General features: G+C 39.1%; 3 protein-coding genes across 15 annotated transcripts in view; 1 reads left to right on the forward strand and 2 right to left on the reverse strand.

Annotated features, from left to right (window-relative positions):
* Window positions 1-1,392: 1,392 nt before the first annotated feature.
* LOC136265388 (uncharacterized) lies at window positions 1,393-4,818 on the reverse strand. 2 transcript variants are annotated; one of them, XR_010705495.1, is made up of 4 exons: window positions 4,622-4,814; window positions 3,267-3,398; window positions 1,612-1,673; window positions 1,393-1,565 (listed from the first exon to the last, which is right to left on the reverse strand). XR_010705495.1 is itself a non-coding variant. In XM_066060210.1 (4 exons), the coding sequence occupies exons 1-4, from the start codon at window positions 4,649-4,651 to the stop codon at window positions 1,422-1,424; spliced, it is 372 nt and encodes a 123-aa protein (XP_065916282.1). In that variant the 5' UTR covers window positions 4,652-4,818; the 3' UTR covers window positions 1,393-1,421. The 2 variants fall into 2 exon arrangements, 1 of the variants encoding a protein (XP_065916282.1); XM_066060210.1 differs by having other exon boundaries at window positions 4,618-4,818.
* Window positions 4,670-22,936, forward strand: part of LOC136265385 (rab-like protein 6) — a 32,042-nt gene continuing 13,775 nt past the window's right edge. For 9 of the 12 annotated variants that reach the window (XM_066060199.1, XM_066060203.1, XM_066060198.1 and 6 more), the window contains exons 1-13: window positions 4,671-4,851; window positions 4,975-5,109; window positions 6,747-6,794; window positions 8,035-8,096; window positions 8,289-8,380; window positions 8,655-8,718; window positions 8,766-8,842; window positions 9,244-9,349; window positions 18,632-18,679; window positions 20,386-20,441; window positions 20,488-20,621; window positions 20,762-20,917; window positions 21,777-21,918. In XM_066060199.1, coding sequence (XP_065916271.1) covers window positions 4,749-4,851; window positions 4,975-5,109; window positions 6,747-6,794; window positions 8,035-8,096; window positions 8,289-8,380; window positions 8,655-8,718; window positions 8,766-8,842; window positions 9,244-9,349; window positions 18,632-18,679; window positions 20,386-20,441; window positions 20,488-20,621; window positions 20,762-20,917; window positions 21,777-21,918 — 1,223 coding nt within the window. In that variant the 5' untranslated portion in view covers window positions 4,671-4,748. Of the gene's footprint in view, window positions 4,852-4,974; window positions 5,110-6,746; window positions 6,795-8,034; window positions 8,097-8,288; window positions 8,381-8,654; window positions 8,719-8,765; window positions 8,843-9,243; window positions 9,350-18,631; window positions 18,680-20,385; window positions 20,442-20,487; window positions 20,622-20,761; window positions 20,918-21,776; window positions 21,919-22,936 lie in introns of all 12 variants that reach the window. The other 3 variants (XM_066060209.1, XM_066060207.1, XM_066060208.1) reach the window with 3 other exon arrangements.
* On the reverse strand, window positions 11,563-12,891 carry LOC136266330 (uncharacterized). The gene has a single exon (XM_066061345.1). It carries the CDS (start codon window positions 12,883-12,885, stop codon window positions 11,692-11,694), a length of 1,194 nt encoding a protein of 397 aa, XP_065917417.1. The 5' UTR covers window positions 12,886-12,891; the 3' UTR covers window positions 11,563-11,691.

Raw genomic sequence — 22,936 nt, forward strand, 5'->3', positions numbered from 1 at the left:
TTAATTTTACAATAGATGGTTAAAATGACCATGATGGCAAATTAAAGTTATTTCAAACACTTAGTCAAAGGTTGAAGGAACTAGCTATAGGACATCTGAGCAATATGACTATATCATACAAACTTTAAGTCCATGAAGAATGCATTGTGCATAGTGTGGTATGCCAAAAGGCACCTCTCGGACTGAAGCAATGTAAAACAGTGAAAAAATCAAATTCGTAGCCTTAGCCGTTATCAAGTTACGCTTGTCTGAAAACATTAAATTCCATAGAAGCAATCTGAAGGCTTGTTCGGGCTTTGTTTTGCTTAACCATGCAATACTGCCTCATCGTTGTCAGGGAAAAGTGAAGCTGTAGCTGGTTTTTGGGCAATGTTTTTTCATGGGCCACACCTATTCCTTTGTGGTCCCTACTATACAGTACTATCGTACTGTATGATTAGGATAGTACTGGGATTTCTACTAGTATAGGTCCCAGACATTTCTATGGTATATACTTTTGATAAAGCAGGTCTGAAACATCAAGGTGCAAGTTTGGTGATCTTAGTACTGAGGATATATAATTTGGAAGTGCATGGTTACTGAACCAAAAGTTGTTTTTTTTTCGCGGATAACACAAAATAGCTGACAGCCATCCATATACATGGGTATCAAGCAACTACGTAGTTGTATGTTATGATTGGTACATATACTCCCAGTATTCAACTTTTAGGGTACAAGTCTAGTAGTTGCCCCAAGTAAGATATTACTGTCAGTTCAATAGCTGGTAGCTACATACAGCTTATTGAACTGACTTTCAGTTCAGTATCCACTGCCATAATAGTTTTGTCTTAGTATATATAATTTCACACATCTCATAATCATGCATGGATTAGGTGTTCAGGTTGTGTCCTATTGATGGAGTACTTCTGTAACTACAATATCCTGGACTACTGAAACTATAATATTATGCAAGTCAGTGAGGGAGGGTGTTAGTTAATAAACAAACACATACATTAACATTAATGACTTGAAGATCAACTGATCATTAATAGTGTTAATGTGAAGAGAACATAATTCTGAAGATAAAGTGATGTCGTCAGCTTGCAGTAGAGAAATAGAAACAAAAGAAACTAGAGAAAAACTACAGAGGAAGCTAATAGCCACCACCTGTGGAATCATTAATTTTATGTGTTGTATATATAACATGATTAATTTTATAAAACATTTAAGTGCAGTATAGAGAAGTATTACAAAGAGTGTATGTATGAAGTGGAGATTTGTAAACTGTTACTTCTGGTAAAATTTCATATCACACAGTAAGTAACATTTATTGACTGCTATATAAAAGTGATTGCCCTGTACCACCAGTACACTGCACCTTTGATCAAATTAACACCTCTACTGGTGATATCCAATACTAATATTATGAACTTTTGTTTACATCATTTAAAAGTTGTTTGTTGTTTACTAGAAGTTACAAGAGGAGATGGTTCTTTGTTACTTTGTTCTTCTAGTTTCTGTATAGTGTCTGTATTTAAACTACTAGTGAAAAATTCTTTCTTCTTTCTTGCAACATATCGTCTGATCTACAGTGAAGGGTTAACATATGATACATTATGTAGAGCCACTCACTGGCATGAAGCAGTGATCATCCAACTTGTAGTCATGATAGAACACCATGTAAAGTGTGGAGCCTGTAGTGAATCAACAACATCACTATCAGCTAGTGACAGGGATTATAGAAACACTTAGTTTAGGTCCATCAAATAATGTATATGTACCTTATTGAGTTAACAGGTAGCTATATTATAACAAAACTCTATTACTAAAGGTTTAATAAGTTAATAATTGATTAGTCAATATTATGATGGCTGCAAATACTATCATACAGTATGGCTGTACTGTATATTAGGGATCATGCAGTTTTGGGATTTCTTGCCCAAAAATATCACCCTAAAACCAGCCTCAAATTTCCTTCATAACAGCTTAGCAGTATTGGTTAGGTATAGCCAAACCCAAAAATGCCTTCAGAGTGTCCCCTAACCCTTCCAACAAGTTTCTACAGAATTTCTATTTAACAGAATTTTATTCTGACTAACTAACTGATGCCTTCAGCCAAGCATAACTCAACAATGGATAAGGCTATGGGCTTGATTTTTTCACTGTTCGATGTTGCTTTGTCCTGAGACATGGCTTTTCACCAACCGCAGTACGTACAATGCACGTATCTGGACTTACCTTTGTGTTCCAGTTCTTTTCGCCAACAACACAAGGTGTCAATTTGTGATAGCGTGATGCGGCTTCCCTCTGGCTGTGTTATGCTTTTCACCCGCATTTTCCGTAGCAACTGGATTCATTGTTTCTTGTACTGCTCTTTGTTTGTAATGCTGTGTAACAAGCGGAGCATAGCTACAAATGAAGTGTAATGGCCACCTCACTTTTCAGTGCGTAATTGATTATTAGGGCGTGCACAAAAATTATTTTATGGAATGCCTGGCACCATTCTTTCTTTTAATGTGGTACACGTAGATTCAGTAGTCATAATTGTGTTATTTAAAAAGTAAACAAACAAGTAGAAGGAATAATTAGGGAAATTTTAAGCTGGATTAGTGATCAAAAAACAAAAAAACCAGGGAAACAAGGAAACAGCTGAAAGTTGTGAAACAAGGGAGGTTGCCTATACCTGCAGATATACTAGTGGACATGTAATCCCTAATTCAGTCATGGAAGAGTAAGGATTAGATAACCACTAGTGTATCTGCAAGTATAGGCAACCTCCCTTGTTCCACTACTTTCAGCTGTTTCCGTGTTTCCCTGCTTTTTTGGTTATTGATCACTAATCCAGCTTAAAATCCCCCAAAATTTTTTCCTTCTACTTGTACGTATATATACACACTATGGGGGTGATCAATTAGGGGGTGTAACTCCAAGTAAGCCAATAAACAGCAATGTGAATAGCTCTGCACACTCCTACAGACAGTTGCACTTGATTCCAAAAAGCTCCTAGCATGGTTCATGAAAGAAGCTGGTTTGCTGCAGGACTAGACTGCTATAGCGTGTACATACAAAAGATAATCAATTTGTGCCACACAATCTAGTCCGATCTTCTATAAAGCTGGACAGAAATGTGACCCGACCTGGTGTCAAACCTGTTTCAGATCTGTATATTCAAACCATATGAACCATGAACTGAAAGAAATACTGTATGTTTATTTCTATAACAGAATTGTTATTATGTGTTTGGTCACATACAAACCAAATTACCATACACTACACTACACACTTACCAATTGCAGTTGTATAGGCTAAGAACATGAAGAGTTTTTGATGGTTCCCAAAGATCATTGGTTTCATCACAGCTCTAGCTAACTTGCCCTCCACCTCCCTCCTGCCAGCTGGTTGTGTTGATGTGGTGTAACCTGTTACCATAACCACATGAACATGTTACCATGACTACACCAATGTGTTAACATGGCTATCTAATAATAGGCACCATGTATAACCTGTTAATCAGGATTCTTGAAAATAAGGAGACTACAAAATCTGGACACTTAGTAATGGTCCCGTATTATCCCTTAGTATGTAAACTCACTAAACTGACCTGGAAAATTAGTGCACTTTGATAATCAGAACACTTTTGGTCACTCCCAATGTGTTCTTAATACAAAGGTTAGCCAAAAATTTAATGATGTTCAGTTGTATGCCTTCCCTTTCAAGTTTTAAACAGCCTCTTGCCTTCCTTCCGGGCCCCCACCTCCCTCCCTTTTGGAGCTCATTTTATACAGTCAACCACGGTTTAATAAAAACTATCTAAAATGGCGGGAAACTTAGCTGTTGGCTAATTACACAGTGGATGCTCTGGAAGGTAAGGAAATGGTGTAAAAAATTTGTACACATAGCTTCAACCATTGGAGAGCTACAACACACTAAATACTTAAAACCAGCATTATACTTTTAAATAGGCGAAAAGAAAAGAAAATGTCACGAACAAGTCTGAGTGACAGGGTGATAAGTTGGCTATCACTGGGTGATATAACTTATTCCAGAGGTGCTTTGTCTAACTGTATGGTAGTTATCACCTAGACACTCACAAGCACTTGGTATTGAGTTAATAATATTATTAACTCTTGTTAAAAATGACTATATAGATATTTTCTGATCTTTGTGGTCAAATCCACACACATATATGTGTGCATGCATGCACACATGCTAACCAATTTGGCTATGCTGCCTCAGGCAAGCACACACACACACTACACGCACACACAGAGTGTGGAAGTTTGTACTATTGGTACATCATGCTCATCCACCTACTGTATAGGAAAATGTGATGTCACTTGTACTATACAGCAATCAAGACATGTTTGGCGCTGTACATTACCAGTAAACCTAAACAAGTTGTTAAAGTAGCATCTCTGGTTTCAGTTGGCTAGGACCGGGCTTTTATTTGAGCATGTAACACATAGTCAATGTGTAGAGGTGATTTGTCTCTACTACTAGCAGTTTAACTGTCAAGTATGAATGATATGTTCAGGGTCATCTGCCATGCAGATCGACGGTGGAGATTTGGCACAAAGCAAACAAGTAACAATAACGTGCACAAAGAATTACAGCACACTCAAACTAACCGCGCTGTACCTACGTTTAATTGGTTAACGAAGCGCCTCAACATTTTTCAACTGTCTTTCTGCTGCGCTTTATTTGGAGTACGTGGCTCACATGTGAATAGCGAATAATGTAAACGTCAACGATTTCTCTGAGGTGTGGAAATGGGAAACGAGCAAACTAAAAATGAAGTGGCCACTGGTGTTGGTATCCAGTCGATGGACCAACAGTTACAGAGAAAGTTCTCCAAAGGTATCCAGTTTAACAGTAAGTCATTGAACGGCTGAGAGACTTGTTCACTTGTGCAATATATAGGATAAATAAGTTTCTAGACGTACGTATTATTAGTGTTGTCTGGAGACACGTGATTACTGTTGTGCGTTATTGTAGTGAAGATAGTTGTTAAAGGTGATAGAAACTCTGGCAAAACTTGTTTGTTCCATCGACTTCAAGGCAAGCCATTCTTAGAGTTCTACATCCCAACAGAGGAGATACAAGTCACCAGTATATTATGGAGTTATAAAGGTGATCATTTTGTGTAGTATTGGCATGCAGTGAAAATTGCTAACATTACGTGACAGAGTGGATATTATGTCAATTACGAGACATAGACATCTACCGTATTACCTCGAATTACGGCCAGTCTCGTATAATCACCTGGTCCCATTTAGTTGCCGGGGGTATTCAGCTTCATAACAAAATAAACATCGGGTCTCAAATAAATGTCTAGAGCGGTCATTATTTTTAACAATTCCAGGTGGTTTTATAAACAACGAAGTGAAGAAGTTCCTTTTAAGCTTGAATCTGTGAAATATGTTGAGGGAAGAGTCCAGGAGAGTGCAACACCAAGGTATGAAGTTCACTCATGAATGCTGATCAAGTATATAAACGCTGGTCTCGTATAGTCGCTGGTGTCTTACAGTAGCCAGGACTAAAAGTTGCTTGAAAGAAATAAACGCCCTAGCCATAATTCGAGACAATACGGTATTAGTCAACCATTTTACTTAAGTACGAAATGTGTAAATAAGTTGGCCAACCCTAGCTCTCAACATAAACACAGTGAACAGCCTTACCTCAATTAGTCAGCTTTGGTTACTTCTTCAGCAGGTACAGGTTAGTGTTCTCTTGACTTGCATTTATAGGGTAGAAACTACTTCAGGGTGAGCAGCTAACAGCAGTAACACATTGGGTAATATTCCTTACCCACACTCTGGGTTCCCTAGTTTTGAGCTTGCTGACATCATTTGAAATATGCATGTACTTATGCCTAATGCGATGAGTAAAAGAATCTGGTATTATTTGGCCCTGACTATAAGTACTCTATATGTCCACCCACATTACAGATAGTGCAAAAATAATCATTCTACAAGGAAGCTTACCCATCTAGGTATTTAAAATCCATCTACAGTTTAGTTGAAGACAAAACGTGCTTTAAGAAACACAAGACAAGAAAGCAGGTGTGTGCTGAACAGAATTTTTCTTGATATTACTGGACCTCTCTGTTCACCCTGACTAATGTGCCTACAACTTGTATTGATCGCGAATTGCTTTAGGCATGAATGAGTGGCTGAACTCGCGTGGCTTGGGTGACTTCTCCCTCCACAGCTATTAGCCTGCAATGTGCTTGGGAGAGCACAGAAAACTAATGATCGAAAGTGAGATTTGCAATACATGAGGTCTTTCTGCTACGTAGGTCTTGAGTGGATTTTCTGAAAAAATAATTATCGAGTGCGCAGATGAGCTGCTGTACATTTGATCTAGTTGACCTCAGAGATGAAACAGCTCCCAAAGATCAAAGAATTTTATGCATGTCTTTTTCTAATACTGCTAGACAATACTCTGATTCTTCTCTACATCAAAATAACTACACACTGTATGCCTTAAGCAATCTGTGATCAATACAAGTTGTAGTAGCAGTAAATGAATTTTGAGGTGGTGGGGTTAAGAATAATGTGGAGAAACAATTAACAAGTTTGGTTGGCCTAAGGCTAACTATAATGGACTGCTGTACAATCATTAAACTATTATGTGTTCTGATCACATGTTTATTACATCCTTCTTGGAGATTCCACCAAGCTTGATATGCACAAAGTCTTAGCTCACATTACTGCATTGTGTATTGTAACTTATATGGTTTCAGTGTGTTGTTTGGTTTCCATTAGATACTCTGGACACTGTTAAAGTGGAAGTGTGGGATGTGGTGGATAAAGGTATGTTGTGTGTATTCTAAATGTCTTTAGGGCACTTGATGAATTCTGTCAACCTAGAAATCTTAAATTTACCTCATTTTAAGATCACTTAATGGTGAAATTTTATTGTTATGTGCTACCTGCAAGATTGTTTGGGTCTACCTCATAACATTAGTACTGCTGGTTGTAGAGCCCTTTAGAAATTCTGTGACACATGCTTATAGTGTTAAACACAGTTTTGAGCTTGTTTTTGTATGGAAATATCTTTACTGGTTGGAGAACTATGACAGAAACCTTATAGACTGAACAGCCAACACTTGTTATAGTACCCAACTAATTGTGGTGTGTAATGATTGGTCAGTGATTGGTAGTTATCATTAATATACAGACTATACACACGCACACACACACACACACACACACACACACACACACACACACACACACACACACACACACACACACACACACACACACACACACACACACACACACACCTTATCACACCTGTCAAATGACGACAGCAGGGTCCTGGATCAATCTGGACCTCAGCTTGAGCAGTATTGCTGGTGACAGGTGAGGTCACCTTTGTGATGGAAATTTCTGTCACACCCACAGTGATCACACTGAGAGGTACCACGGGCATGACACACCTGACAATTCCACCAGCAAACAAGCATTCCAAGTCCCAGTATACAACATGGTACGCCGACAGTGGTGAAGACAGCATCCCACAGAGATATGCCTGTGCTGGGATAATAGCTTCACACTTTTACAGTATGTGCCTTCTTGTGCAGAGAATACTTACTACTTAGGTGGGATTGCAATTCCCGTCTGAGGGGACCCCTGCCCAGACCTGGTCTCCACCACATGATCATGAGCAGGAGGGGAGGGGGCTGTCGTTAGCCACATTGCTACCATTAGCCATTCTGAAGAATGGACCAGCAAAAGCAACACAATTAAACACCAACATGTACGTAGGAAGCCCACAATGTGTTTCCAGGCCTACCACGTGGAGATCGGCAACTGCAGGCCCACACACACACACACACACGCGTGCGCGCACACTACACTACAACGTACACACTCCACATACACTACACACACACACACACACTACATACATACATACATACACACACTACATACATACACACACACTACATACATACATACATACACACATGCATACACACACTACATACACACACACACATTACAGGTACCATATTCTGTTAGTTGTATTGTCTTTATGTCACAGGGAAAATCCACAAGAAGAAGAAAAAAGGAAATTTAAAACTGTTCAATGACCTAGACGTTCAGGTGGAATATTGCTGTGTAGTGTAGTATATAACTTTGTATGTCACTCACTACCCTACACATGTCACTTTGTATGTCACTCACTACCCTACACATGTCACCTTGTATGTCACTCACTACCCTACACATGTCACTTTGTACATCACTCACTACCCTACACACGTCACTTTGTGTGTCACTCACTACCCTACACAGACTCCAGCTGATCAACCATTGGATGCTCAATTCCTTGATGTGTACAAGGGTACTCATGGAGTGATCTTTATGTTTGACATGACCAAACAATGGTATATCACTTAATATACTGTAATGTGTTGAGTGTAATTCAGTGTATGGTGTGTGTGCGTGCGTGTTGCGTGCATGTGTGTTTATAAAGATTTGTGTCATCATCCATTACAAAAATTTTTAATCCGCATCGTCTGTCCGTGCGCCCACCAAATATATTGCACATCATCAAGCGTATTGCAACAGTCTTGGATTGTGTATGTATTGTGTCACTACACACACCAGTCACATGATTCATTGTAGTAGCACTAACTTGTGATGTTGTCTGTCTTGTAGGACGTACCAGTATGTGACTCGCGAATTACCTCTAGTTTCATACCACATTCCGATAGTAGTGATGGTAAGACCGATCTCCATACTCCATGTTACAACAACACTGTTGTGTAGGGTAACTTCAGGGATATGGGAGAACACCGAGTAGTGACTACCCTTGAGGTTATGAACTTTGTGGAGTTTTTGGAGAGGTAAGTGTGTAGCTATAGTTATAATACTAGTAGCTATGATGGGTTACCTATTAGGTTACAATATGTGTTAGTTAGAAGATTCTTGTCACTACTGGATGTTTAAAGCTATTGTCTATGATGGGGCTACTGACCAGTTTACAACCTGTGGTCTCACCTGTGGGTTACTGTATAAACATTAGCTAAACGAAAGTAAAGTAGCTGTTCTTAGGTTTCTTTCTAATACCAGACAGACATCATTGGTATTGTCATCTGAGGAGCTCTAAATTTTTCAAGAAACCTCTAATAGGTCTCCCTATAGGATAAAGTTAGCTGAAAATCTCTCAGCAGTGAATGTCTGTAGCTCTTACCTACTAATGACATACAATTTTGGATAGTCTGGTATAATAATTTTGTTCCCACAGACCAGAGGGGTCAGCTGATGTCAAATACGCAGAGTGCTCCATGAAGGACGGGTTTGGACTGAAGTACTTACACAGATTCTTCAGTATTCCATTCCTACACTTACAGGTCAGTGCATGTACACACACTATTGACATCCATACTACCTGTGGTGTGTGTTATCAAGTGAAGGGATAGATACTGTAATGACTGGTGTTTGTTTATCGGTAATTACAACTGGTAACACTGAGATATTATGGGTAGCCTATCATGATCAATTACTGTATAGATGGGATTTTAAACCAGGTGTGCGTCCATAGCTGGCCAAAGGCTGACACTTACTGAAATTGTTTTCCAAAAAGGTGTGTGTATGTATGTATATTTGTTTGTCTTTCCACACCCACGTGGGAAAAACAGCCTTTATGTGAGAAATATAGGCCACATAGAACCTTTGTTAAACTTTCGGGCAGGTAAGCTTCAGTACGTGCCAGTTGGTACAGGCCTTTTCCAAAGACATCAAATTACTCAAATAGCTGAAAAACAACACAACTGGCCTCCTAGGCTACCGGGTATAACGAATTCCTTCAAGTTGAAACATACCTGTACATACCCAAATGAAAATTAAGAGCAGGTTTGAGGCTTTGTCTGGAGAATTTGCGTAAGAAAACGCTGTAGACAAATTTATAAAACAGTTGAAAATATAATTCTATGGTTTTTATGTTGTTTTTTTAGGTACACTTCCTTAGCTGTGCGTAGCAACGTACCGTAGGGCTACTTATTTTCGAGGATAAAAAATTTCGAGGATTTCGCGGATAATCATTAAACCCACGAAAATATTTATCCTTGTAAATTTTCAGTAATTTTTCAGTTCCACGGAGTCGTAGAGCAGCTGTTACACGTGGTCAGTAGTAGAGAAATGACACTGTGGAATTACTTCAAACGAGAGGTCAAGGCTCCTTTACCGTCACCTTCTGGCAGTTTATCTAAAGCGATATCTTCGGGTGGAATTCTTGCTGCTAACAAAGAGGTTGAGCGAGTGATGGGCTCAATTAATGATGGAACACTGCTTAAGAGGGGCGCTTATGAACGCTTTAATGATGAAGAGAGGGCGCAAATCGGCCATTATGCTGCTGATCATGGAGTAGCTGCTGCAGTGAGACACTTTCAAAGGCTATTTCCAACGCGCAAGGTGAAAGAAAGCAGTGTGCGCACGTGGAGAGATAAGTATCTGGAAGATCTACAAATTAGGAAGAAAGAAGGAAGAGAAATGGTCGTAAAGAAGCTTCCATACAAGAAAAGAGGTAGACCATTACTTCTGGGAGACTATTTGGATAGGCAATTGCAAGCGTATGTCACAGAAATCCGTCAAATGGGTCTAGTTTTAAATACTAGTGTCCTTATAGCTGCAGCAAAGGGGTTAGTTTTACACCATGACAGCAACTGGCTAAAGGAGAATGGTGGACACCTAGAACTGTCAACCTACTGGGCAAAGGGAAGGCTAAGAAAACTTGGATTTTCAAAGAGAAGAGTCACGACAAAAGCTAGTCTAACTCATGTAGACTTTGAAGAGCGCAAAGCTCAGTTTGTATTTGATGCTCAAGCAATCATAGAGTTGGAAGAAATTCCTGATGACCTTGTTGTGAATTGGGATCAAACTGGCATACACTATGTCCCTGTCTCAGACTGGACAATGGAAAAGACTGGTGCCAAGAGAGTTGCGATAGCTGGAGCAAATGATAAGCGACAGATCACTGCTGTGTTTGCTGGAGCTATGAATGGAACATTCTTACCACCTCAACTGATATATCAAGGCAAGACACCAAAGTGTTTACCTCCCCTGGATGATGTCCCTTCTGACTGGGATGTAACCTTTACCGAAAATCACTGGGCAAACGAAATGACTGTCATGAGATACCTAGAAAAAATCCTTTTCCCATACTTTGAAGCAAAGAGGGCTGAGTTGCAGTTGGGTACTGACTTTCCTTGTTTGGTTGTCTATGATAGGTTTCGAGGTCAGTGCACTCCTAGAATCACTTCGATGCTGAAGAAGAGGCACATTTACATTGTTATAGTACCAGCCAACTGCACTGATCGACTGCAACCTCTTGATGTCAGCGTCAATAAGGCAGTGAAGGCATTCTTAAGAAACCAATTTCAAGATTGGTATGCCTTGCGTATGTGCCAACAAATGAGGTTACGTCCTGATGAAAAAACACCTTTAGTACCAGTAGACTTAAAAATGTCGATCGTGAAGCCCCTTGGCATCCAATGGATGCTTAACGTGTACAAATACATGACCAGTAGGCCAGACATTATAAAAAATGGATTTCGCAAATGTGGCATCAAAAGTGAATGAATAAAATAGACACAATTATTGTACATTAATAACTTGTGAACAATGTAATATCTATCTTTGATAATTATTATTCAATCAATTTACAATGTGTATACTAAAATTTCAGTACATAATGCTACAACACAGTTGCTGTAAATGGTGTCAATACCTGCTGTTCAAAGCATAGCAACAGATGTGAACGCATGCTGCTTTGTGCAAACTGTACACTGACAGGATTTTGCTTATGTAGCAAACCTGTGGCAAAAGCAATGCTAAACACACCGCAATCATCTCCACCTTCCTGCTTTTGGACTGGCTGATAACTCAACTTGGGCTTCTTCGTGATATCAAAGAGATTTAAACAAATAGTTCTCATTTCTGAGTCCGGAGAGGAAAACACAGAATCATATACTTTAACCTCATTCTTGGCACAAGAGATGGTAGATGCAACACACCAATGAAGCCGATTATTCAAGTAAACAATCTGTATACCATTCTTAATTTTGGCTTGCTGTTGCCTGCCTTGTAGCAGAGATAGTTGTAATCCAGAAATGGCTGTAAATTGTTTTTTAAGCAAACATTGCGCAAAATTAATATGGTGGTCATTAAGGCGCTTTCCTTGTACAAGTATATTCCGGTCTGAAGGGGTAAGAATAAATTTCTCTATTTGTAACCACTGTCCTTCCAAAAGATTTATAACTTCTTCGCCGTCAACATGAACCTTCTTTTTAGGATTGCCTTCTTCCTCTTCACCATCAGATTCGTCACTAGATGAGCCAGTATCGTCGATTTCAATAGAGGGAGTGCTAGATACATGAACAGTTAGCTTACGAACTGGTACACAGTTAGCTTGTGCTGCACTGCTCGAGGCACTAAGTGCCCCACTAATGGTTGTAGTTTGGGTGTTATTCTTATCACTTTGTGCTGCTAGTGGGGTAATTCCAAGGCAAGCGGAACGTTCCAGTTTGGGCGCCTTCTGCAGTAACCTTTGTACCTTTTGCTTGAAATCATCTTTCACGGGGCCACTAAATACTAACTTACAAGGTACATCTTGCCCACCCTGCTCCAGATCCCTTGAATACTGAGGAGGACCCGTGACAGTGCATGATATTGTGCCTCCTTTTCGTAAAAACAGGTCACATGGTACTGAAATGGTGCGAGGCACGTGGCCAACGATAGTATCATCTTCCGTAATAGCAACAGCATAATCATCGTGGTCGTTATCGGTTTCTCTTCGGCCCTGGAACGTTTTTCCAATTGTTGGTGTAAAAATATCTTTGTAAATATGATATCCTCGGATCACGGACGGGTGCTCAAATCGATCGCTCATCTCCAAAAGTAGTGACACGCGCTGATCGCGACCAGTTAATAAATTTTCGCTGCTTTCCGGTAACCTCGAAATTTTTTCCACGAAATTTTTTGTTTAAAGCAGTTTCTATTAAATCCGCGAAATTTTATATCCTCGAAAATAAGTAGCCCTACGGTAATTACAGAATTAGAAATATTTCATCAATACGAAATACAAATTACTGTGATTGAATTGATAATTTTGTATGTTGCAACAAAACAAAATATTAGTTTAGTAAATTTAATTCCAATTAGGTTTGTTTGCTGCATGGCTCCCGGTTTTTAGAAGTAGCACATCAACTTGTTTTGAAAAGATGTAACTTTTGGAAATTTAATATAACTTTCATGGCATTTTAGCATGAAAACAGTCAAATTGTTAGGTATTCCAATATACTTGCAGGCAATGCAAATTATGGAAAGTTAATACAGTGGAACCTCAGTTATCTGAATCCCTTGTGACCAGGGGTGGTCCGTAAGTCTGAAAAGTCTATATCTCTGAAACTGTGTATAAACAACCTTAAAATAGCATAAAGAAGATTTGAAATATCAGTTGTATTGAACTACCCCAATAGAACATGTACAGTCACTACTCTAATAGAGCAGTCATTTCTGTAGTTTGGGTAAAGGGACAATGTGACGGAAGGAAGCCGTTTAAAGTCTACAAGCAACAGGAACCACGTAACCATAACAAATGACATAATTATTACTCATTCTTATTGTGTGACACGAAATGGCATCATCATTCTCAGCTGTGGACTTCACTTAATTTTTGTGGCAGGATAACTCACAAGACAGGCTGGAAGGAACAGAGGAGGGTCTAGATGAATCCGACAAAGAGACTTTTGATGTAACTCGTGTAATACGCCAATACGATTCCAAGCGCCATGATCCAGGGTTGTTAGTGCAAGTCTACTTGCCGGGAGATGTCCCTGCAAGACACATGGTATTTTGTGTACAGATCGCTGCACATGCAAATCGTGAGCAGGTCCCTGCAAGAACCGTGAAGGGAGCGGTGAAACTGCAAGTGGCAGGAGCTGGGGTACATCGAATACCCAAATGGTTCGGGACAACCATCAGCGTGTGATAGTAAGTTCTGCTTTTTGCTAATAAGCTTTTACGAACTTGTTGGTACACTTTCCACTCGACAACAGGAGCTCCTAGTCGCTGCAGGATCGAGGCAGGGTAGGACTGGCACTTGCCATGTTGCATGTGGTCAGCAGGACCAATCATCACAAGATGAGCCATCACAAACCAGTCCACCAGGTCAGGAACAAAGGCCTCAAGTGTGGCAAATGTCGTCATGTGGATAACCCTGTGGAACGAGTTTGTTGCAAGCTGTTGATATGTGTAACCACAACAGAGACCTTTCATGATGTTGTGCTGAACCGCCATAGATGGTGATGACTACATGGGAGAAGATCCCACATTTTCTCCAGCCAGTTATTGTAAAGCTACCTATCAACAGTACGTGCTTTATTCTCGTGGTTATTTGGTTGTACCATCCTGTGTGATTTGGAGGGTGTGAGATCAATATCCTGCACCAGGCAGTGTCTACTTGGGCTTCAGACCCTAGTCATGTACACATGTAGAACTATTGTTGTAGTTATAAAAGTTCTAGAAATAATACTGTAATAAACATGACCTTTGTCATTGGCTGTAACATTGTATTAATTGAATGCATGTGAGATGAGTTTCATGTGTAGTACTCTTCTGGTTCATATTGAAATTAGATGTCTTGGACCACTCCAATCATTAGATCAGAGATGTATTAGTATTCCTTGGCTTTATAAACTTTCACAACATTAGTCTGTTAACGGTATCTTCTGTGGTACTGATAGGCCTCAGTCTCTGAATGCTGCCTTATTTCTCGGTTCAGATGAGCACTGCGATCAAGAACTGCTAACTGGATCCTTGCTTGATATGCAGCATCGCTACAGTGGCAAACCAGTAATGAAGTACACAACATATAGACACACACTTGAAAGCATTTCTTTTGGTGCAATAAGTTAATAGTGTATTGTGGTAGTTCTCCAGCATCCCAGAGTGCACATCCCATTGTGATAATAAGACATTGATATTGGATATGGATTTCAAGCAAGTGAAACTTCAACCATTATCCATCAATATCAGTAAATCAATTGTAACCAACAGATATAACTATGTAACACTGGCTGCTGTGATGGATGACTTGAGGCTGAGAGAAGGCATACAATTTAATATTCACTGAATTTATCAGACATTGCACACAGATGAGCAAGTTATTACACCTGAATTGTGTGAAGTATTTCAATGACTTCATCCACGTCTTATCCATCAGTAGTTTTTGGAGAAGTACATAGTGAGCATCACCACGGACAAAGTAGTCCACCTGTACACCATTGACAGTAGGTGGCTCAGGTAATGTGTCATGCTCACATTCTCCTCCATACCAGTGATGGAGGTTACACACATGGTGAAGGACACCTCTCCATCTCTCCTGGTTAAAGATAATATAGTGGGTGGTTGTCATTTCACCATATAACTAGTAGTTACAACAGTACGTACACACAGATACACTCGATTGTTGTTGTCCACATTTTCTATAGCAGAACCATGCAGTAATGATTTATGATGTTCTGACTCCACAGTGAGATTTTGTGCATCCCTCTAAGTTTTCCAGCCTGTGTAATGAATCAAAGTTAAAGCTAACCCTCATATTACATTAGTTAGAACGTTTTTCAACAATTGGGCTTTGTGCCAAATGTCAATTGAATGATGCATTGTAGGGTGGTCGTCAGCTACAACAGTGACAGTGTAAGTACTTATGAAAGCTCTCCAACTTCTGTAGCTTACAAAGCGTCTTTGTTACAGAAGTAGATGAATCTGTTGTGATTTCTACTATTGAGACCTTATCCTAGTGCTCTCTTCTCGTTCCATGTTGGGCAACTTGTTCTGGACCTCTCTCTGTTATCTACTGTCTCACTGTGGACGATGGTATGTATTAGATGACACATCCATCAGTGAGTGGGTGCTAAATTATTTTCCAGGAGAGTCACATCACCCATCACACCCGTTACCACCACATTCATGCCAGAATACTTCTCAATCATTTGCTCCTGTCCAAACAAACGGAATCTCCATTATATACTGTTGATAATATCAGTGAGCAAAACTAACCATCTTATTGTCATGAAATTTCTGAATGACAGGGAATAAAACCAGACGCTTGTATGTGAAGAATGTATTTACTACTTTAACTCCATGAAGCGATAACAGTTACTTCCACTGAAGCCGAGGCAAATGCCATGTTGCTCTTGTATATTGTAGCATTATTTTTATTCACCATTACTGGAGATGACGCTCAAGTAAAAACATGGCCAGCTTCACAAACTGTTTTTATGGTCATAGCACAGCCAAAAATTTGTTGTTTGGTCACTCTGCATCCCAAAGTGCAGATCCTGCATGGAGTGCCAACCAATTCAATTAACTTACCAATACAACAAACTATCTTGGTGTTATCTGCAGTTTCAACTGATAATACAACAGTGACACTTTACATACAAATTGAAACCTCATCCTTACAGTCTACATCAATGCCAGACTCTTGCTATTCATCTTCATCATGGATACCTTGCTCACATTGATTACTTTCATCATCATCATCATCACTATGTACATACAATAATTAATCAATACCTTGACACATCATCGTCATCGCATAATAGTGTCCTTTCAGCCTCAGTATACAACAATGAAGTTAATTGCTCACTAAAGTGATGTACATTATATGCTTACAGTAAATCTTTAAAGTATGAAAATTTACCCATTAGTGTAATTATGACTATATATCATCATATTGTGAGACCTATGGATGTATGTGAACACAGTATAACAGTTACAGCATACACACTATAGAGGCACCAATCCAATATAGCTAGCCTCATATTGTAGCAACGTCTTAAACACAAGTCCACCTCATTTTCCCAATAGTATACTTCATGGCCTGCGTACATGACTTACCCAAAGATATGCTGTCCACAGCTACTTCCTCTTTGAAGTGTATTAGGTCTAACCAGAGTTGAAAAACAAACAGGAATCAACTGGTCCACAATTACTGAGGAACTATGTAGTCTATAAAATAAAGGACAGTAGATGAAGAGTTAATTAAGTACATGCATTTCAGACATACAATTCTTGATCTTGTCCATCAGAAATTGGACCATCACTGAACATTTCATATGTTGAAGTACTACAGCAAAATACACAAGGGCTTCCAAAGAATCATCGACCCAGCGAAGGCAGATGGTAAGCTGCTCGCGATTTGACACATCAACAAATTCGTCTGCCATGATTGAAAAGTACTTGGCTCTCTATATCTGAAGCAATTGACTCTAACATACTTGATGACATCAGTTGAATCAATTCATTCTGAATGTCAGGGCTCAGATACTTGTCACTCTTTTTATCCAACCATTTACTCATTTCTTTACTGTTGTGAGCCCGAAGCTTACAAAGCTGAATAAAATTACTCTCTTCCTCGTGATGACTACGTAGTGCTATGCCTTGATGTTCTAAAAACTATACGTTTTGTAAAATTTTCAAAAAACATTTTCGATTGAATGCTTTGTTGTGAGCGTGAACACTACTTAACGATCAGCAACAGTTTTTGGAAGCTCTACTATTACTTGAAGGGATTCCAAATGGCATTTGCTCTGCTCGTGTCAACGAAAGCAATTGGTTGCGTCTTCCAGTTCATAAACCCTTTAGAAATAAATGCGACATCCTTGCATTTCGACCTCAGTAAATCATTCTGCTCAGCTTTAGCACAAATAGCACAAACTACAGTATCATTACCTTCGTCATAATGGAGCCAAGTCGAAGTGTTGAACCAACAGGGTTGAAACAACTTTCTTATCGGCTGTGTCTGTCCAAAAGTACGTTTAGGAAAGTTAAATCATCTAGGCTGGCGTGGCTTTTCAGGAAATTGTGTTGACGAAGTATCCATTAATCATGTGCTCGTACCAACCATATATTCACTTGCTCACAATTTTTTTTACATTCTATTGTTTTGGTAGAGATAGCTAGAAAGTGGTAAGGCTATAGCCTGACCAGCCGGTGCGGCTGCTATGCCCCTGTAACACCATGGAAATACTCTAATAGAACGTACACTAACTGTCATAATGTTACAATTAGATTTTTAAGAGTCAATACAGTAATTATTATCAGTCTTGATTACAATGTATTCACATTGTCCATCTCAGCAAAAACCCGTCTAGTTCTCAGAACTTCTGATTTCTTTTTATTTTCTCAGCATTATCTGTATTGTTCGAGGAATGGTTCACCAAAATTTCAGTCAATTATGGTGAGTAGTTTTGGAATTACAGCACTAGATAGTAGGAAGAGCAAGGAAATTGATCCATACAGTGACTATACTAAAAATAAACTATACAGGTGCTTACATTTGCAGCCATAACTTCTGTTTGGATTAGTCTACAGAGTTGGGATTTGGCTTACAGTGTTCACCATGAATTGGAAGATTGACCAAGGTTGAGTTTTCGCCCAGCAGTTACTTGCCCATAGGCGTATGAAGGCAAAGAAACGGCAACAATTTTGTTTATGTCTACCACATCGCACGTGACACACAAACCATTACAGGAATTAAACAAAACTCCCCATTATGATGATCATTTTAATTTGTTTTAGCTAATGATTTCCATTTTCAGTATGTGTTATGTATTATCCATATATAGCAAGAGTCGTTACTACGGCAACTTCAAGTGAACAGAGAATTACTAGTGGTGAGTATAACTCAGTAATACACATATACTGGACTGTCATGTTTAACAGCAGAGACTACTACATTGTGTTTCTATTAATAACAAAACAAACTATACACATACATAGGCGGCTCCAGGATATTTGGTGACTGGTTTCTGATCAAGAGCATAGCTAGATTTTTGGTGAAGACCGAGAAAGGTAACTACCTGCTGCCCTCCACTAACTATATCACTGATAAAGTACATAAAAATCCCCACATAGCTTGCTACACTGCTGCTCTGAATACTTTGACTTCTTTATTAGGGTGATTGACTGCTCTATTAGAGTATCTTGATCTGAACGTGACAGGTTTCCAGAAACCTCAGAAACCCCCCTGGAGTCGCCCCTGACATATTAGACTAACACATAATAGTTTTAGTGGCGTTAGTAACATATTCTCAAGTATTGTTAGTTTGGTAGTCTTTATGTTGACCATGCACAACCAACCATTGACATGTTGTGAATTTTGTGCTAATGACAAGTTTACATTTCAGCTATGCTGTCTGTAGGGAGCAGTTATCTTCAGTCACCTAATGTAGTTATGATAACATGTATTGACGGCAGGTACCTGGTCTAATGTATTTCGCAGACTAGACTTGCAGGCTGGACTCATGAACTGCAGCTTCTTGACAATAATCGAGGTGTTTTCTATCTGAAGGCACCATTATCAAGCTTAAACTGTTGGTACTGTTTTTCCTTACAAGTCACGAAGGTTGCGTGTGCACTAAATTATTAGAATATTTTAAAAAGTATGACAGTAGTTGAGCTATATAGTTTTGTAGGGTGTCATGGCTATTCCTACATGGTCTAGCCATAATTATACTGAATATGCATCGGCCTGCAAAATTGGTATATAACTTACTATTAGATATTGAGTAGACAGGTGGCATGAGACTGTAGCTATCCAATTACTGGCTCATCACTAGCTAAAGCCTAAACATTAGTGCTAAATACTGGAACAACAAAGGAATAAATCTTGTGCTACAACAATAGCCTCTATCACTAATGGTACACACAAGAGTACACATGCTTTGTGAAATTAGTGCACATGTGACATTAGTGATTTGTAAGGAAGAGCAATACCAGCAGCTGATGCTTGATAATGTATCTCCAACATTCCAAGAGATGGATAATCCCTGGATTATTGTTAAGAAGCTTTTCCAGCTCAGTCCGTGAGTCCAGTCCACGAAGTACATTAGACCCAGGTATCTTGTTTCTATTGTTTCTATAATGGACACTTTGGGACCAAAAATATTTGGCCTGTTATTTGCAATAAAGAGGTTGTCCTCTTTTAGTATGGACCAAAATATTTGTCTTTGTTATGGAGGATTTACTGTTGTGTCCTAGCTAATTCAGAGAGTTTATTTGAGATGTATAAAATTAATTGTTTTGTCATATTTTCGTGGGTTAAGGTACTACTATAACCTTTCACCCATCTACCTATCCTTTGCATATCAATTTATCCCATATAAAATTGTTAGTCAAAACGCGTGGTTGTAGCTCACATGGCCGAGAAAGTTTAAAGTGTAAAGTTTGTTGGCTCACATGCAAGTATTGGCACACGTATATTTGTGACTGTTATTTTATTTCAAGAAACCTGATGTGCCCGCCTGCACTCCTTATTGAACATGTTTGTAAATGTATTGTTGTGTATTGGATGATGGGATATATTTTATGTTGTTTTCAGAGTACAATGGAAGAGTTGGCAGTTGATGAGAATTCAGAAGATCAGAATTATCAGCTGTGAGTATCTAGTAGTCACTATTAAGAGACTGACTTGTCTTGTTAGCTTTATGGATGCCATTAATCTGAAGCAACATCAACGAGAGAAGAGATTAGCTGAAGAGAAAGCAGCAGCAGCAGCATCAGAGAATGTAGACACCACAACAAACAACATGGAAGAGAAATCTACTGATAGTAAAAGTGAGTAACATCTGTTATGTCATGTTATCTTACTGGAATGTACCTATCAATTAGCTGTTAGCACTTGTAACAACAATGTGTTGATATTGTTGGCTCACCAGTCACAAATTTTGTCAACATGTTAACATGTTCTCCTCTAGCACTGGTAGCTAAAGCAAATAGTGGACCAAATATGGAGACAGTTGTGTCTCAAGAGTCTCCTGCTACAAGGAAGAGTTCTTTCAAAGAGAAATTGTCTCAGAAGTTTTCTAGTAAGAAGAAATCACCAATAATGGCTAAGAAGGAGCAGAAGCCAGGTTTGTCTGCACGCTGTCTGTCTGTGTGTGTGTGCATGCATGCGTGTGTGTATGTGTGTGGTGTCTACTCTATCTGTATCATACAGTATGGTTAGTACTGTATAGTAGGGATCATGGAGGTTTGGGCTTTAGTGCTCAAAATATCACTCAAAAAACTAGTCTCACTTTTGCCTTCATAACAGCTTGTGTAACAAAGCCTATAAATGTCTTCAAAGGAACCCCAACCCTTTTTTTTTGACAGTTTCTGTTTACTGACTCACTGATACCTCCAGTCAAGCTATGGATAATGGTACAGGTTTGATTTCTTTACTGTTTGACATCACTTCAGCTCAAGACACGCCTTCTTTTTACCAACCGCAACAGTACTAGTATAGCTGCAGGTATAGATGACCTCTCTTGTTTCATTACTTGTTTTATTTGTGATCCCTACTCAGATAAAATTCCCTCACAGCTGTGTATGTATTGCAGGGAAGGGGGAGGCTATCTGTAGTGTGTATATCTTAGTGTGGGTGAATACATGAATGATGTGGGTTTATAGTATGTGATTGTGTGTTTAGTATACTACACTTGTTATCATTCTATACTGATTTGTTATGTCATGTGATCCCAAGTGATGATTAATAGTCTAGTTCCAATTGGTTGACTAGGGAATCAAAGTGTTAAAAGTCACCTGCTCGAAAGATCAGTAGCCTTAAAGTTTAAACTAGCGCCGTCCACTTAGTGTGAAATATTTCATTGGTTATTTTTCTATTCACGTGATATTTTTGTATTTGGCCCATGTGGACAGCCAACCTGAAATGGACTATATGATCATCTCATCTCTTGCCTGTTGTGATCATGTGATCCTGTTGTTACGTAGTAACTGTAGCTAAGGCAACGACCAAGTCGAGCAGGGCTGCTATCACCGATATTGACAGTTTTGTTCCTGATGAAGAAATGGATAACAGCTTCTTAGCAGAAGATGGAGATGAAGAACACAACAAGTTATATGAGAAAGAGACGTGAGTTATGCATCTCCTGTAATTAAACCTGCATAGTCTGGAAAACTGGATTAAAACTTAATAATAAATACGTGTGCCTTACACAAAGCGCTGTAACTTTCAAAGCATTCATGGCTATGAAATTTACGTCATTCTACTTGTGATGTAACAAGGAAATAAAATGATTTACCTATGATTGTACCTAGGGTTTTAGTGAGGCCAGAACTAACCATGTAAATAACGTTTTGGTAAGGAAACACGCAAGTCCTTTACATACCTTTATAAAATGATCCATAACTCAATAGTGGTTGCTCCTATCTCCTTGCAACAAGCTCCATTTATTTTTCTATTAGACCATGTACGACTCACATGAGTAAACCCACAATCAAAATAAATTTTGAAACACTAACATGAATCCCTGTTGTTCATCGCTTTATAACAAGTAAGCCGTTATAGTTACAGTGTTCATTTAACCTTCTCCAAGTACCCCAGTGAATGGACTTTCAATAAATGTGTACTTTTATGTGATAAGAAGTAAGTCCCCCACCTGGTGTTACCATGTGTGTCTATACCGTATACTCTGGTTATTAGGCTCACATAGTTATTAAGTGCATATTGACTGTTAAGTGCATATGGTAGACTTGTGCTAGATACCTGTTTGTTAAGCGCATATGGTTGAAATCGCCTCTGCCACCTTGTACTACGTAGAATTGTTGTCAGAATGAATCAGACATGTCACAGCGTACTTGATGCCTCGCCAGGCCCGTGTCTAGCAGATACTGCCGTCTGTGATAACGATAGCTGTTAGCTGCTACCTGGCTTCTAAGGATTTCCATTTCCACGACTGAAGCAAACTATTGACTGGTGTTCAAATCGCTTGAAAACTGCAATGGGTACAACTAATTCTCTCCTAGCAGAAATTCCTTATCGTAATTTATAAGCGCATGCGCTTAACAAGCACAGTAAATTTCACAAATAATTCCTCTGAAAATTATAAGCGCATGCACCTAATAACCAGACTCTACGGTATTGTGTAAAC

The sequence above is a fragment of the Dysidea avara genome, chromosome 9, assembly GCF_963678975.1.
Source record: "Dysidea avara chromosome 9, odDysAvar1.4, whole genome shotgun sequence".
Taxonomy (NCBI): Eukaryota; Metazoa; Porifera; class Demospongiae; order Dictyoceratida; family Dysideidae; genus Dysidea; species Dysidea avara.